At 44.3% G+C, this 18,273-nt stretch overlaps 1 protein-coding gene across 1 annotated transcript in view; it reads left to right on the top strand.

Moving 5' to 3' along the window:
* LOC307243937 (insulin-like growth factor-binding protein 2-A) overlaps positions 1–2,552 on the top strand; it is a gene marked incomplete at both ends in the record, with an annotated part of 18,815 nt that extends 16,263 nt beyond the window's left edge. Inside the window, one exon of the mRNA XM_080018906.1 lies at positions 2,391–2,552. Within this exon, the coding sequence (XP_079875032.1) occupies positions 2,391–2,552 (162 nt within the window). The remainder of the gene's footprint in view (positions 1–2,390) is intronic.
* Between the last annotated feature and the right edge of the window lie 15,721 nt (positions 2,553–18,273).

Genomic DNA, 18,273 nt, shown 5'->3' with positions numbered 1-18,273 from the left:
TTAGTTTAATCCGATTTTCAGTGCGACGGTAGGAAAGACATGACGTCCAACTATTTTAGTTCAAGTCACACGGTATCAACAACACTGTCCCGTGGTAATTATGATGTCATGAACGGTCGCCATTTTAAAGAAAGAAAGAAAGAAAGAAAGAAAGAAAGAAAGAAACTGACAACGTTATAAACACAGCAGAGAGTTAAGCTCATCATAGTCACGACCACTCCAGCTTTCATTATGTGACACATTTCTTGACTCAATAACTCAACTAGCAAGGAATATAACATTGTTAGGAATGAGAAAATGGCAGATTAGGACAAAGAAAACAACTCTAAGTAAAAAAAAAAGGAAATTGGTCAAAATAAAATAATGAAATCAGCGAAGAGAATAAAAAGAAAATATGTCGTTTGCGAATAAGAAAATATCTCAAATCGATGAAAGTAAATGTATTGAGTGAAATAAAAGAGAATAGCTCAATTAACAAAACAAACAACCTTTTAGCGAAGAAGATATGTAAATTTGCCAAAAATAACTAAATTATAAAAAAGATTGGAAAAATAAATTAACTCAAAAAGGAATAGGAAAATAATTCAATCTGTAAAAAAAAAAACTATTTAAAACAACTCAATTATTACAAATAAGATACCGTAAGATAAAAAAAAAAAAATCAAATATGAGAAATGAGAAAAAAATTAATAATCAAATTACTTTTTGTCAAAATCCAAATTAAATCTCACTGACATGACATACGGTATATACAGTATATACACACACACACACACACACCAGCTCCTCGTGGCCAGAAAACTAAAAACATCAACTTCTCTTTCACCCGAACACCCCCTTTCCTCTCCTAACACCCGCCCCTCCAAACACACACACACACACACACACACACACACACACACACACACACACACACACACACACACACACACACACACACACACACACACACACACACACATGGGGTGATGTTGTCACCGTCAGTAAGGGCATTGGTGGATTTCCAGAGTGGAACCACAGTTCATGGGAAATGTTTTTTCAACCATCGATCACGAGCACAAATTATTTTCAACCCGAAATCAAACAACAAGGGTCAAATGGACAGACAGGCAGACAGACAGACAGACAGGCAGACAGACAGACAGACAGACAGACAGGCAGACAGGGAGGGAGGGGAGCACAAACAAGGTCACTGATCTGGTAATTGTTTTGTTTTTGTTGTTGTTGTTGTGTTTTTTTTTTTCCTTCCTCTATTATCAGGAACTGGAGCAGGGAGTATGAGGGAAAACAGGCTTTCTTCGCAGGGTTTTTTTTTGTCAAAAAGCTGGTTTTTCTTTTTCTCAAGCAAGAATAACGAGCATTGTGTGTTTTCTGCACCGGGGGCCCGGGGTTCCCAGGGGCAGGGGACACTGTACCTCCAAATTACTGTAACTGTCGCCCTTCTCTGTTTTTGTTCTTTCTCACTGAAGGAGGAAAATGGTAAGTCTTTTCATCCACCAACCCCCTTCCTCCCCTCATCCCCTCCTCCCCTCCCTCCCTCCAACCCCCCCACAGCCACCGACCCCCCACCCCCCCAAAAAAACTGTTCATTCTTCTCACCCCCCCGCCCCCCCCCGCCCCCCTTGTGCTCAGCGTTTGGGGCAGAAACTGTGTCCACTTCAATTATGACCTCATTTTTTTAAGAGGGTGGGAGATAGAGGGGGCCATGAATGTGTGTGTGTGTGTGAGTGTGTGTGTGTGTTTGTGTGTGTGTGTGTGCGTGTGTGTGTGCGTGTGTGTGTGTGTGTGTGTGTGTGTGTGTGTGTGTGTGTGTGTTAGGGGGTGGGATGGGGGGCCTGACCATTTGCATGGCTCTCTATGGCGGGTATGGTCTAATGTGTGTGTGTGTGTGTGTGTGTGTGTGTGTGTGTGTGTGTGTGTGTGTGTGTGTGTGTGGGTGTGGGTGTGATGGGTGTGAGCATGTGGGCGGTTCATTTTATTGGTAGGGGGGCACGTCCCTGAATCAGGGCTGTGATTGGGCGGCTGCTGCCCCGCCCCCAAAAAGCATTACCCTCCCCATCCAATCTTGCACACACACACACGCACACGCGCACACGCGCACACACACACACACACACACACACATACACGCACACGTTCTCCCACTCTATCTCTGTATCAGTCCACCGGGCTCCATGTTGCATTGCCACACCCCCAAATTCCCACAAACACCCCCCACACACACCCCGCCCTCTCCAACACCCCCTGGCCTCCATCTGAATTGTGTGTGTGTGTGTGTGTGTGTGTGTGTGTGTGTGTGTGTGTGTGTGTGTGTGTGTTTGTGTGTGTGTGTGTGTGTGTGCGTGTGCGTGCGTGCGTGTGTGTGTGTGTGTGTGTTTGACCCCTCCCAGTGCAACATCTCCACCCACGGCCAGCGGGGCGAGTGCTGGTGCGTGAATCCCCTGACGGGCGTGCAGCTCCCGGCGACGCCCCGGGTGCGAGGGGACCCCAACTGTAACCAGTTTCAGGAGGAGCTGTGGCCGCTGCCCACGCCGGCGGCGGCGCTACGCTAACGGCGGCGGCGGCGGCGGCCTGCACACCTCGCTGAGCGGCAGGAATGATGCGGGAGGGAGGGAGGGAGGGAGGGAGGGAGGGAGGGAGGGAGGTGCATTTTTCTTCAGAATCTGATGGTTTTTATTAGTTGGTTTTTTTTTGTTTGTTTTTTTTTTCCTGTGCTTTGCTTTGACCTTAAACATTCCTTCATCAGTTCACCTGCTGCGTCGGCCGCACTAATGTTAGTGTTTGGTGCCAAAAGCTGCAAAGGATTGATGGGAAAATATTCATGAACAGAACATGTCTCTCTCTCTCTCTCTCTCTCTCTCTCTCTCTCTCTCTCTCTCTCTCTCTCTCTCTCTCTCTCTCTCTTTCTCTCTCTCTCTTTCGTGACTTGAACTAATAATACACTAAAATATAAAAAAGGGAAAACAAACCAACAAGATAAGTAAATAAATAAATTCCAGGGTGTAAATGAGTAAAATACATGACTTTCTTCTTTGTCAATTCAATTTTAATTCATTTCAGGGGAGTGGAGAACAAAGAAAAACATGAGTGTCGCAGAAAGAGAGATGACACATGTATACACTTGTCCAAATTATTATGTAAATGATATTTTTCTCTGATTTTCCTAAATAGTTGATGCAAATGACAGTCAGTATAATTTTCAAGTCATCAACCGTTCGGGTATAATTTGAATGTTATTGAACAAACCTCCTAATGATAACAGTATTTTTTTCAAAAATAAAAAACTCAAAAAGCACTGTTCCAAATTATTATGTACAACAGAGTTTCAAAACATTTTATAGGTTGTAAAAAACTGAAAATGGTCATTTGTTGAATGTGCAGCATTAGGTCATATTTACTGAAATCAAAAGCTATTTCAATCAAAACCATCTTAACAGGCCAAGTTACATGTGAACATAGGAGCCTTCTTTGATATCACCGTCACAATTCTTGCATCCATTGAACTTGTGAGTTTTTGGAGAGTTTCTGCTTGAATTTCTTTGCAGGACGTCAGAACAGCCTCCCAGAGCTGCTGTTTTGATGCGAACTGCCTCCACCCTCATAGATCTTTTTCTTGAGGATGCTCCAAAGGTTCTCAATAGGGTTGAGGTCAGGGGAGGATGGGGGTTACACCATGAGTTTCCCTCCTTTTATGCCCAGAGCAGCCAATGGCACAGAGGTATTCTTTGCAGCATGAGATGGTGCATTGTCATGCATGAAGATGGTTTTGCTACGGAAGGCACGGTTCTTCTTTTTGTACCATGGAAGAAAGTGGTCAGTCACAAACTCTATATCTATATCTCTCTACTTTGCCAAGGTCAATTTCACACCTTCAGGGACCCTAAAGGGGCCCACCAGCTCTCTCCCCATGATTCCGGCCCAAAACATGCCTCTGCCACCTCCTTGCTGACGTGGCAGCCTTTTTGGGACATGGTGGCCATCCACCAACCATCCACTACTCCACCCATCTGCATCATCCAGGGTGGCACGGCACTCATCAGTCAACAAGACCGTCTGCACCGACCCGTCTGTGCTCTGAATCAGCCACAAATCTCTTCGCAGTACAATGATCACCCTTAAGTTTTTGTATCTATCTAATGTTTTCGTACCTTGTCCAAGGCATTGCACTGTTTGAGGCTTTTCGGCAGCAGAGAGATCCTTTTTCTTTCCCATATTGCTTGAAACCTGTGGCCTGCTTAATAATATGGAGTTGTAGTTTTCCTTGAATTGGGCTCACCTCGCAAACTAATTATCACAGGTGTCTGAGATTGATTCCAGTGATCCAAAGAGCCCTGAGACACAACACCATCCATGAGTTTCATTGAAAAACAAAACATTTAATGTTTATGACACTACAATCCAATTTGCATAATAATTTGGAACCCGGTTTAAACACAGATGAGTGAAGACAACGTGAAAATATAAAAATGTAAACATTGCTGTAAAAAAATTATATCATCTGACCGTCTCTCTCTCCCCCTCTCTCTCTCTCTCTTCCGTGAACATGAATCCATTCATACCAGAGTTTAATGAGTAATATGTACGTCTTCCTCTCAATTCCGTTTCAGTTCAATTTTAAAGGGCTTGATTGGGATGGGAAACCCACAAGGGAGAACAAAAACAATAAAAAGTGAAATGAAGAACAGAACTTTAAAATAAAAAACAAAACAGTAGCAGATAAAAAAATTAAACAAAACAAACCAAAACAAAAAAAAAAAATCCTCTCTGTAAACATACAGTGCATAAACATACAGTACGATATACATACAATATATACACAAATAAGTGAAGATAAAAACATTCCTGTGAAGAATATATATAATCCGACCTCTCTCTTCTCTCTCTCTCTCTCTCTCTCTCTCTCGCTCTCCCTCTCTCTCGCTCGCCCTCTCTCTCTCTCTCCTGCGATCATAAACCTCAACGAAGAGAAAAACATAAATAGATCCATTGAAGTGAAGTGTAATGGGTGCAAGATCTACGTCTCGCTCTCCCTCCCTCCATCACTCGTGGTGGGGGAGTCATTTGGAGTGAACGCCACGCTGAGCTTAATTAAAACCTGAGGTGTAATTGCGCGACTTGAGACGATCCCCGACCCTGATCAAATGGAAATGTCTGGCGCGGGGGGTCAAAGGTTAAACCAAATGACCGGCTAACCGCTTCCATCTGGGTGCATCGTCGTTTCAACACATTGGGGTTTCGCACCTGATGTGGCCGAAACGAATACAGTGTTTTTTGTTTTTTTTTACCTCTGAGGACGGAATATCACCCCAAAATATGTATTCATATATATTCACGTGTGTTTGTTTTTTTTGCTGTGAAAATTTGATGAAATTCATGTATAATAATGAAAATATAACCTCACCAGTATGATTCAGTGACATAGAGGAAATACAACTCTGTCTTCTCAATATGTGCTTGAAAGTGACGGAATAGAAATAAAACACGGATTCGATCCCCCGAAATGAACTAACCCAGAGGTTTTTTTGTTGTTGTTTTTTTTTTTGTTTTGTCGTGTTTTGTCAATACTAACGTATTTGTTACGACCATGACATTCCTTTAAGGGACAGAGATTTTTTTTTTTTTTTAAGTACATTTGTTCCTGCGTATTGTGTACTAAAAACAGGAAGACGGATCTTAACCATAAACATGACATTTAATTCCTGGGGTTTTTCGAAGGAATTTTAAATGACTGTTTGTGTTTTTGTGTTTTGTGCTCGCCTGCTGCTTGTGCGCGTCCGAGAAACTGTCTGCGCGTTTGCGTGTGATCGACGTAGGATGTCTGAACGCGCACGCACGCACGCACGCACGCACTCTCGCTCTCGCACACACACATGACCATATATGGTAAATCCATGCTGGGATCCAAATAGGAGGAAATTATGTTGAAAAAGTACTTTTATTTTGAAGCTTTCCTACGTTAAAGTACTGTAACACAAATGCAGAATGTTGAATGGAGGGCTTTTGCTTTTTACCAGAGTGCTGTTCTGGATAGGTCTTCTATTTTTCAACCAAGGCCTCATTAAAAAGCTGGTTCCCATCATTTAGGAACTGTTCAAAGCACAACCTCACTGAACACCGTACTATTGAGAAACTTACCACTCTGCTGCAGCTTCTCACTGTGCGTCAATGCGTTGGAGTTGGGAGCCGGGGTGTAGCTCAGCAGTTGGTGCCACATGCAAGTGCCTCACACCATCAGGAGACCCGGCTTGACACCTCAAATATTTTTTTTATCAATTAAAAGGTAATAGACATTATATTTTTTAATAGCGGCTGATAAAATTAATATTATTTTAAGTGTAAAGGGGCTTTGAACATTATGCTCATGCCTAATGTCGGGAATTCTCATGCTCAAATAAGTGTAATTAGTTGCTGCACCAAGTTGTGAGTTGATACCATAAATAACACAACAATGATTAAAGATACAAGATTCAAGAGGTTTATTTGTCACATACATATACATACGTTCACACATATACGCAGTGAAATGTCTTTGCAACGCACCCGTAGATTATGCACAAAAGTTACTAAAACGAACATAATAGCTTACCTAATTCCTACCCAGCAACTAACTGAAACTAACTGATTCCTAAAACGTAATGCAGTTAGTGAATAGAATAATATGAATAAAATAAAATAAAATAAAATTAAATTAAATAAATTTAAAAAATGACTCAAAAAAGGTAATACAGAGTGGAGGTACAAAATAGAAGTGAAGGGAATAGAGTTTTGACCACTCGAGAATGTGGGGAAGGGCCAAAACATCCGCCCGAAAGACCACGTGAAGACCTCATGACCTTGAAAAACGCTGTAGAAAACGTAATGACGGGGCGCAGCATCAACAACTTTTGAAAATTTGAGATTTGTGCGATTTTGACGGTTCCCCGACAAGCACAATTTTCTGAAAATGGCTCAGAAGAAAGCCCACGTATCTTCAATGTAGTCTAGGTGTCTAGAGCAGGGGTCTCAAACCAGCGGCCTGGGGGCTCCGTGCGGCCCGCAAGACAATGAAATGCGGCTCACCGGCGAGGGCGTAGCTCGGGCTTGAGACGTCGGGGGAAAGAGGTGGAGCGGAGACATCACGCTCATCGTGAGGCATTGTTTTGCGTCTATAATTAGCACGAGTGCGTTCAATGCATATTATTATATTGTTTCAAATTATATAGCTATGTTTACAATGATATATTCAGGGGCAAACTCTGTTTTTCCCAGGAAGGGGGCGTCCGGACGTGCCCCCCACCCCATAATTTCCACCCCTGCCCACTACATGTTTATAATATATTGTTAAATCTAACCTGCAAATTCATTTCAGCACGATGCTTAATAAATCCAAACAATCTTACTTAATGAAAATAACAAAATGTTTTATTTTTATAATTGTCTATTTCTAACTGACATATTATTAAACAATTATATATATACACTGTATATATAAAAAAAAAAAATTATTAAAAAAACATGGGACAGTTTATTTTTCCCTTGATGTTCAACGCGGCCCCGCCCCTGGACAAGACAACCTGGCTGGTGGCCCCCGGGTCGTTTCAGTTGGAAACCCCTGGTCTAGAGTTTCATGAGGCTTTCAATAGGTCATTACACAGAGAGGTCAAGTTTAAAAAAATTCTGTCCTCCCCTTGAAATGCTTACTATGAGGCCATATTTTATCACACATGAATGCAATCGGGCTCTTTGGATTCACAGGAGTCCTCGGCTTTGTAGCCACACTCGATTCCTACAATTCCATGACCGTTTTGGTACTACAGTGTGCAGAAAAAAAGTGAAAATAACATATTTTCACCGCACGCAGAAGAAGAAGAAGAAGAAGAAGAAAAATCCTTAATTATCACACAACACACCAGACTACAACACACACAGACATGCACATGCACATGCTTTGGATGGTGGCCGGTTGAAATGAGGCCTCTGCGTTTAACCCATCTTGGCTTGTCCTTCCTCCGGGGGCTCAGCCGGGAGCAGTGGGCAGCATTCGTGGAGGCGCCCGGGGACCTGGTGACGAGTGTCCATCGCTGGTCAGAAAGCGGTGTGTTTAGGACCCTGAAGCGATCCCCGATGTAGCTGACATAACGTCAGCATGGCTGTCAAGGTGAGACTCTGGCGGTTCTACTGAGCCCAATTTTATTCAGATATCCCCCGTCACGCCCGCTTCTCAGCGAGCTGGCGTGACATGGTTTTCAGCTACGGATTCGTCTGGAGGTCTAGTTTCTGCTCAAACTGGAAGCTTAAACAGCTTCGAAGCTGAGCTTGCGAGAGCTCGTCAGACACGGACTGAGCCGTGGACCCGCTACCGGGGGCCGTCGGGCTTAATAGGTTAAAAATAATACTAAAATCTCCTTTTCGAAACGAGAAGCTCAAAATATTGTCAGAAGGTCTTTATATGTTATCCCAGGTTAAAAAAAATGGACCCCAAACCACGCAGTTCATCAGTTCTTCATGGTTTCATTGACTCTTCAGCACTTCTGCAAATAACATAGTACTTAATTAATCTGCGAATCTTTTGGTCACATCAACAATAGACTAGAAACAGTAAGGTCGCGGCTTCCCACAGTACTGGCAGCCTGCCAGAGCCACCTTTAGGCAAAAAAAAAAAGTACTTTGAAATAAAATGTGACCTTACCGTCGTTCAACCGTACTTTCATGAGTACTTCATGAGTATTGTTCCAGCGCGGTGTGATGCTATGCCGAGCGCTGTGCCGTGACTGGACGGGGGCCGCTCGGCGTCCTGCCCTCCTGTTTGTGCAGCTGCTGGTCTTATCGCCGGCCTTCGTGCTTCTTGTCTCCCTCCCCGGGCCGGCAGGAAACCATCCTGTACAGGTGCTCTCCTTAATCCCCCTGACATATTAAAGATCGACTTGCATAATCTGACACCCTATTTTGGTGGCCGCGCATTCCGACATTGCGTTTCCTTTCTTTCCGTGGTTTCATGTTTCCGTCCCTCCGTCTCTCTCCATCCAACGTTTTTCCATTGACTTCTCACACGTCTATTTGTTTTGACCACTGACGCACGGATGCCAAATTAAAATTTGTGAATGGTAAATCTGAGCTAACCTCATGTGATGTTTGGTTGGAAAAATGTGTAATGGACGATTTCACATTTGTATTACTGATGTTTGGTGTGTGTGCGTGCGTGCGTGTGTGTGTGTGTGTGTGTGTGTGTGTGTGTGTGTGTACAGATTAATTTTTGAGCGTAGGGTATTTGAAGTATGTGTGCTGAACTTTGCATATATGCATGTGCGTGTGTGCATGTGTGTATCATATATGGATGCAATTTCCAGACATACATGCATGCGTATGTGTGTGTGTGTGTGTGTGTGTGTGTGTGTGTGTGTGTGTTGTGGGTTACTAATAAGGTGTTGACATAAGGAGGATTAGGATGGGGGCTGACATTGATGAATGTGATACTAAGTGGGTTAAGATGTCTATAAATAAACCCACCCAAGTCCACACATATATGCATGTTATGCCGACACCACATACACACATACACACACACACACACACACACACACACACACACACACACACACACACACACACACAGACACACATACACAGATATTTGTGCAACAGGACATGACTAACACAGAGACCACAAAACTGAGGTGTCCCACTCAGAACGTTGCCACCCAAACCCTCTCTGCGGTGCCCGTCTTTGACCGCCGAACAATGGAAGTTCTTCAAAGTAGCCGCCCATAAGATCATCCGCGTCGCGTCCCACAATTCCATGTGGAAGCTGTGAATGGATGTTCTCTCTTTTTGTTTTAACATCGGGTTCTACTCCCGTCTTTGCTCTAAGACGCTCAAATTCCTTCTTCTGAGGGTTGGTCGGTCAGATAGGCAGAGCCCTCCACGGTGCCGGCATGGGCCGTACACATCGTGTCATATGACGGTGATGCTGGATGTGACTCACAGCAATGAGTAAAAAAAACGTTTGTTTTTGCGTATTAGAGGAAAGTTTTTCTGTTGAATGTCTTTAGGCGTTTTTTCCAAAATGCATTAAACATATTCGAAAGAATGACCAAAGAATGGAATTGACTGAGTCACAATTCAAGGTTATCGCTAAAAAAAAAACAGTGATTCACCGGCTATATCGGCAGGAATATTTCCTGTGAGCAACTGATGAATGGGGAGAAGGAATTTGGGCGTCCGGGCCTGTTTTCTGTGGTTAGTTGATGTGAAAACGTTAAAAATGGTTGGAAGCGACACGCTGCCCCCGCTTGGGCGGGACACAAAGAAAAACAGGAAATCCATAGAAATTAGACTTTTTGGCTGAAGAGTGTGTTCATTTGTAACCAAAGTGTTGTGTAGCGGTGACTGATGTAACCCTTAAGACAAAAGAGCTTAATTTAAAAAAACGTCACATTCTAAGATTCGCAACGTTATTTCGATTCGTTCAGTTGCAAATATATTTCCGCTGCTGTTTGCTGCCCCTCGCCTTTAATGCAGATCAAACCCGGTTTTCACCAGGAAATTCTTTTTTTAGCTGATGCACTGAGCCTGGCGCTGACACAGACGCCGCAGACCATCATCAAAACTGCAACGAGTGTCGGGCGCGAAGGAATCCCGGCATTACCACTCAAAGCCTTTTAGGATGTAGGATAAGCTGATGGAAGTGGGAGACGCGGTTCACACGGTCACATCCGTCCCCGCGCCGAAACCCCTCCATTTGGGAATCCGGGTCTAAGCCCGTCGTTGATGACAGGGCCGGGGTAGGAACTCGCAGACACTTGCCTGTCGTCCTCCACCGCCGGCGACGGAGGATTCCCCCCACCCCCCAGACTAAAAAACGTTTGATTTACGCCACACGCTGCCGCACATTCCTCTGGATCGCCTTTCATCTCCATCCCGGTGATGAAAAAAAAAATACCACCATTAGCCTTTTTAAGAGATAGTATTATACAAGAACACGAGCAAAGATCCCCATTACAAACATCTGCATGTCATTTGTTAGTTCACATCTTTAAATACAGACGTCATCGCTTCTAAAAGTCACGTGTAATAACCGGATCTGGAGGCGAGAGGGGCGGGGGGGCGGGTGCGTCGCGGCGGCGGTGATGCCCGCTACGAGGCCATCGATCTCCATCTTACTGACGATGACTCCTTAGCGCCGCGCCGCTTGCCGGGCGACCTGGGCGGGCGGAGCGCGGCGGCTGAGCCCTTGCCGGGAGGCGGAGGCTCTGACGACGGGCGGGGAAATGCCCACCGCCACGACCCGATGGGCTTTGAAAGACGGTGAGCTATGGTGGGGGGGGGGGGGGGGGGGCGCGGTGGAGGGGCGGGGGCGAGGTGCGCGTGTTGAGATTAGACGTAGCCATCCCAAGTTGTTGGCCTAATTACGTAATAAAAGGGGCATGAAGGCTTTGAAGTGCTAAGTGCAGTTGTCAGTTTCTTTGAAGGCAAATAGTAAACGTCGTGTTCACTGCCTCACAAATGAAATCCCCTACACATGTTACTTCTCCCCCACTCTCCCAGGACACAGGGATACATGCTAACGTGCACACACACACACACACGCACGCACACACGCACACCCAGATACACAAATACACAAAAAATACACCAACATGAACCTGCACATAAATGCATGTCTGCTCGCAAGTAAACACATGCATGCACACACACACACACACACACACACACACACACACAAACACACACACACACACACGCACGCGCACGCACGCACACGCACGCACAAACATAAGTACACGAATACACAAAAAGTACACAAACATAAACCTGGGCATATATGCACATCTGCTCGGAAGTAAACACACACACACACACACATACACACACACACACACACACACACACACACACACACAAACATCACATGTACACACACAATAAAACATACAACGAAGCACACCAATAAAAATATAAAGCGGATACATGCAACTGGACAAACATTATATATGAACACACATGTAGAGATAGACACACAGGTAGGTAGACAAAACCCACATGTGTATGAGTACATATACACACACACACACACACACACACACACACACACAAACACACACACACACACACACACACGCGCACGCACGCACACGCACGCACACGCACGCACGCATGCGCACGCACAAACATAAGTACACGAATACACAAAAAGTACACAAACATAAACCTGGGCATATATGCACATCTGCTCGGAAGTAAACACACACACACACACACACATACACACACACACACACACACACACACACACACACAAACATCACATGTACACACACAATAAAACATACAACGAAGCACACCAATAAAAATATAAAGCGGATACATGCAACTGGACAAACATTATATATGAACACACATGTAGAGATAGACACACAGGTAGGTAGACAAAACCCACATGTGTATGAGTACATATACACACACACACAGACACACACACACACACACACACACACACACAGACACACACACACACACACACACACACACACATACACACACACACACACACAGACACACACACACACACACACACACACACACACACACACACACATGTAAATAATATATAAACCTGGACACGTGCTTGCATTCATACACAGGTATACACACACACACGCAACAGAGGCCAAATACAAACGCACACATACACAAGAAATACCCAGAAACATGGATGCATACGAGCACATACATATAAACACACATGTAGAAATACACACATAGAAATTAGGATTTTTGAGAGCACACACACACACACACACACACACACACACACACACACACGCACAAATGCCTGCACACACATGCACAGTAAGACCCCCCATCCCCCCCAAGCCTTGATCTGCTGGCAGTACGGGAACTGCGGGGCCTTCAAGCCCTTAATGCCCAGCATCAATCATCTCCATCTGGAGCCGGTCAACGTCCCTGGGGACAGATTTTGGGACAAACCCAAAAAGTCCTGTCCTGTCACTTCCCTGAAGCCCGGAGCGGATAAGGACGACCAGACGTTCCCTCCAACAGATCATGACACGCCTCTCAGTGCAGCTCTCTGAGCAGTGTGTGTGTGTGTGTGTGTGTGTGTGTGTGAGAGGGATGCAGAGTGCGTGTTTCGTGGGTTAGTTATCAAAATAAACACAAGCCTGATCAATTTTTTTTTTTCTGCTGCTGTTTCTATTGTGGTTTCTGCTGTGGCTGCATTTTCTATTGTTGCTGCTGTTTCTATTGTTGTTTCTGTCTGATGCCACAGTTCCTGCTGTTGCTGCTGCCGCTTCTGTTGTTTCTGTTGTTTCTGTTGTTGTTTCTGTTGTTGCTGCTATTATTGCTGCTATTGTTGCTGTTGTTGCTGCTGTTGTTTCTTTTGTTGCCGCTGCAGTTGTTAAGAAGAAGAAGAAGAAGAAGAAGAAGAAGAAGAAGAAGAAGAATCTTTAATTGTCACACAGCACACCACACTACAACACATGCACGCACACACACACACACACACACATGCACATGCTTTGATGGTGGCTGGTGAAATGGTTCCTCTGCGTTTAACCCATCCTTGGCTTGTCCTTCCTTCAGGTTCGTTTTTGGTGGGGGTCCTTACTGACGTTAGGCGGAGGAAACCCCATGTGAGCACGGGGAGAACATGCAAACTCAACACAGAAAGGCTCCTATTTGGGAGACAACCCGCTGGCACCGGGTTATCCTGTTTATGTTGTTTCTGTTTCTGTTCTTGTTTCTGTTGTTGCCGCTTTTTCTGGGTTTTTTTTCTGTTGTTTCTGTGGTGCTGCTTTTTCAGCTGTTGTTGCTGCTATTGTTGCTGCTTCTGTTGTTGTTGCTGCTACTGTTGTTGTTGCTGCTGTTTTTGTTGCTGCTGTTATTGCTGCTGCTGCTGTCGTTTCTGTAGCGGCTGCTATTGCTACTGGTGCTGCTGCTGTTGTTGTTGTTTCTGTTGTTGCTGCTGCTGTTGTTTCTGCTGCCGCTGCTGCTGTTGGTGCTGTTGTTGTTGTTTTCTGTTGTTGCTGCTGCTGTTGCTGTTGTTTCTACTTCGGTTGTAGTTGCTTTCGTTGCTGTTTTTGTTGTTGTTTTTGTTGTTGTTGCTGCTGCATTTGTAATTATTTGTTGTTTCAGGGGCATTCTTTTGAAATAACCAAGTGACAACTATGTTCTTTGTTTGAACGTATTTCTTTGTAAAGCGCATTGTGTTGCCCTGGTATGAAATGCGCTTTATAAATAAAGTGGGACTTGACTTGCTTTGTGACATAATGGCCTTATCTTATTTTATTTATCTAATCAAATCTTATCTCTTATTATCTATTTTTTCTTATCTTATCTTATTTTTTCTTATCTTTCCTTATGTGGTATTTTCTTATTTTAGTACTTGAACTTATCTTATTTTAACTTATCTTAGCTTATGTTATCCTATCCTATCTTAACTCATCTTATTTAGTCTTATCTTTTCTTATCTTATTTTATCTTATCTTACCATAGTTTTCTTTTGTTGTATTTGAACTTATCTTAATTTGTCTTATCTTATTTGAACTTATCTTACCTTATGTTATCTTATCTTATCTCTTATTTTGTTGTATATTATCTGAAGTTATGTTATCTTCTTGTAAATTATCTTATTTTATCTCATCTAAGGTTTGGTTATTGTCCCATAGTTTATCTTATATTATTGTTTCTTATCTTATTATATTTTGTCTTATCTTTCCTTATGTGGTATTATCTTTTTTTATCTTTTAACTTATCTTATCTCATCTTATCTTATCTTATCTTATCTTAACTTAACTTAACTTAACTTAACTTAACTTATCTTATCTTGAATTAGCTTTAGTGTAGTTTCATGTACCTTATCTTAATGGCCATTTCTGCAATGTCAGCTAAGGGCAAAACGGATAAATGAGCAGTATTATTACCCCTCTCTATTAATGTAATTGGGGCAACTATGTCCGTCTAAGAGAGCGAGAGAGAGAGGAGGGGGAGTGCGGGTGTAGATTCCTTCTGCTCGGAGTGATGAAGGTACCTTTTTCCATAGCCTGGTGCATGGGGCCTCCTTGGGGCTGCAGAACCCAGCCAACTCCCCTCCACCCCCCAACCCCCGCCTTCCCCGCCCGCCTTGAACTTCAAACTCCTGCCAAATGACTTCCTGGTTCCTGTGCAATCTTTCCTGACTACAGTGCTGAGAACCAGGTTACTTTCCCCCCGAGGCGAGGCTCCACTAAGTCACATCCTGAGTGTGAGTGGATCCTGTGGACTCCGCCCGGTCGTCCCTTCAAGTCCTCAGAGCTTCCACTGAAGTAAAAGTAGAAATGCCCCTGACTCAAAATTACAAAATTACATTACAGTCAAATTGCACGTTATATCCTTTTTTAAATTTATATAGATATGTCTATGCATATAATTTATCCTGCATATATACTCTTAAAAAAAGTGAATTCATAAAAAATGCAAATAATTGCTCTGAAATGTAGCCGAGCAAAAATGGAAAAATCTCTCAAACTGAACATATTCAAATACAGATATTTCGAAAGATGTACTTATGTATGGTAACAAAGTACTTATACTTTGTTGTACTTGTACTTACTGTACTCGTGTGCCGCTAATTGCATTGCAAACTACACACAAAACCCAAAGAAATACAGAAACGGCATCTTAAATGAATACATAACTTTATTTAAATAAATGCTTTGTCATAACAAAAAAAGACAAAGGTTAAAAGAGTACATAAATTACAAGTTGAATAAATATTACACAGTGATATTCACTTTTTAATAATTTGAGATTTTTTGTCTTTTGTTTTTTTCTTTTTTCGTTTTTTGTAGTTCCAAAATGCTGACCATTTCTACTCCCGCTGTTCTCCACTGTTCGCCACTGAAGGGTGGATTTCACACGCCAGTGAGCGGCGTGCTGCGATAACCCAAAGTTGAACTGTCTAGCTTAATCCGGAAAAAGGAAAACAAAGAAATACTAAATGTTATGCATTCAGGAAAGGAAAAAAACAAACAAAAACCTGTAGTGTACTGCGCTACTGTAGTTATGAAATGTGATTATGATGATTTCAAACCGTGCAGGAGTTGTGGAATCTGGGGAAGGCTGTCGAGAGGAGTACTCGCAGAACAAAAAAGACAAAAGACAAAACGGAGCCTTTGGCTGTGAGAAGAAATCTAGCACCAAAACTCAAGTCACGTCTTCACACATTTCATAATTGTAAACTGGTAACTTTTTGATTCCGATATTTCAACCTGTTTTTTCGGGTTTTTTTCTGTGTTTTTTTTTTTTGTGTTTTTTTGGTCATGAGTGAATGGTCGTTTTTTTTTTTTTTGTAGCTCTTGTTCTTTTTTGTTGCCGCACTGTGTTCCCCAGATTCCCAACGAACGCTCCTGAGAAGCGTCCCGGTAAACTGTTCCTCTACTTGGATCTACTGTCATGCGATCGGTGAAGTGGCTAAGCCCTGATTTACAACCCACGCCCACGGAGTTCGCTCTCATCCTATCACCCCCCCCCCCCCCCCACCCACCTCCCTTGTCTCCTCCACGTTTCCCCTCGTTCTCCCCCACCCGTTTCCTCCGCCCGCTCGTCTCTCTGTGCACGAGGCCGTTAGCGTGGAGCGTCAACGGGCGGCGCTGCTAGAATATGTGTTACGTTCTACCTATGTTCCCTAGAGGATGTGGCTGTATTCGGAGGTCCCAGGCATGGGCCGCACAGCCCCTGTCGACAAAAACAAAATAAAATAAAAATAAAATAAAAAATTACTCGAATCACCCCCTTTTTAAAGGTAAATAACAAGATAACACAACATTTCACTTTCTGGTGTTATTATATATTTTTTCATTTTGTTTTGTATTTTTTTTTTTTTCTCCATTAACTTCATGACACCACATCTTAGGACGTCATCGTGTGTCAGTATTAAAACTGAATAACTGAAAATAAGTGCAAGCTGCTTTTTCAAACATAAAGTGGTGGTGGATGGGATTTGGTGTGGAAAGAGATGGGGGCGGGGCAGGGCGGGGCAGGGCGGGGAGGGAGGGGCGGGGTGGTGGGGTTAGGGAGCTCAGATTCTACATTTTTGCGACCGTGAAGCCGTTTTGAATGCACGTGCCGTCTCTATCTCGCTGTGGTCAGGAAATTGAGGGCTTTGACGGAATTCCAGCCTCCTTTGGCCTTCCGCCCTCTGGCGATCGTTTACATTGGCAGTCGGGTGAAAAAGCGAGTATCTTAGCTTATTGTTTGTTGAAAGAGAAGGAGAAGAGAGGTTCGACTGGCCGCGGTTTACACACAAAAAAAAAAAACAACAAAAAAAAAAAAAAAAACACAGCTCTTTCTCCCCAATCGCTCTTTGTCCAGAGACGCCCTGAGGCTCAGGGAAGGAAAAATAACGGATCTGCAATGCATTCGTTGTTTGTGGGATCAACCCCATTCACTGTTTTTTTTTTTTGTTTTTTTCAAACGACGTCCCACCGAGACGGAGACCCGGACCTCCGCAGACGACAAAAACAAGGACCCCCCCCCTCCCCTGGTAGAGTCCGTGTCACTTTCCCGTCACGACCGAAAATGTATTTGCACGTAGGAAGGCACTGTCGCTCAGACGCGGAGATGGGACGGCTCCCGCTGCCGTGGGCCGCCCGCCTCGCGGTTTGACCTGACCCCCGATCGTCCGTGTTGTTTCTGTTAGAAGTGTTCTGAGGGTGTAGGTCGACGGTCCCGCGGAGAGCCATGCAAGTCGAAAGGGCACAGACGGAGAAAACTACCCCGCGTTTAGGGCCCCCCCAAACGCCCCCCCCGCGTCGTCCTCGCGCTTTGTTTTCTGGAGGCAAAAACAACATTCAACAACTATATTTAAATGTCACGTAATACACCACGGGTTACAACGTAGTAGCGGTACTGAGGACGTTGGAGAAACGACGCGGCGAGGAAGAAAAAAAAAACAAAAAAAAAACGCGGGAAAAACATGGCTCAAGAGGAGCGGGCGGTCGGTGCTTCACCGGAAAGGCAAAAGTCGACGGCGCGAAACCGACGCCGTGGAGATCCGCCCGTCACGCCCGCCGGGGACAGAGAATCGCCCGTCCGCTCCGGCGGACGCAGAGTCTGGCCCGGCGCGCTCCGTGGGGGGCTGCCGGGGAAGAGAAGCGGGGTAAAGGAGTCGCTGTTCGTTCACGGGTCAATCGGAGCGTTGGCCGCGGTCGCGGTGGAGCCGGGCGTCTCGGGCCGCTTTGTCACCAGTAGAGCCGGCGGCTCTCTGTTTGGGTCTGTGCCCCCCCCCCCTCCCCCCTC

The sequence above is a fragment of the Zeus faber genome, assembly GCF_960531495.2.
Source record: "Zeus faber genome assembly, chromosome: 18".
Lineage (NCBI taxonomy): Eukaryota > Metazoa > Chordata > Actinopteri > Zeiformes > Zeidae > Zeus > Zeus faber.
Note: the sequence above shows the minus strand (reverse complement) of the source record. Positions and strands in the feature narration are given on the sequence as shown.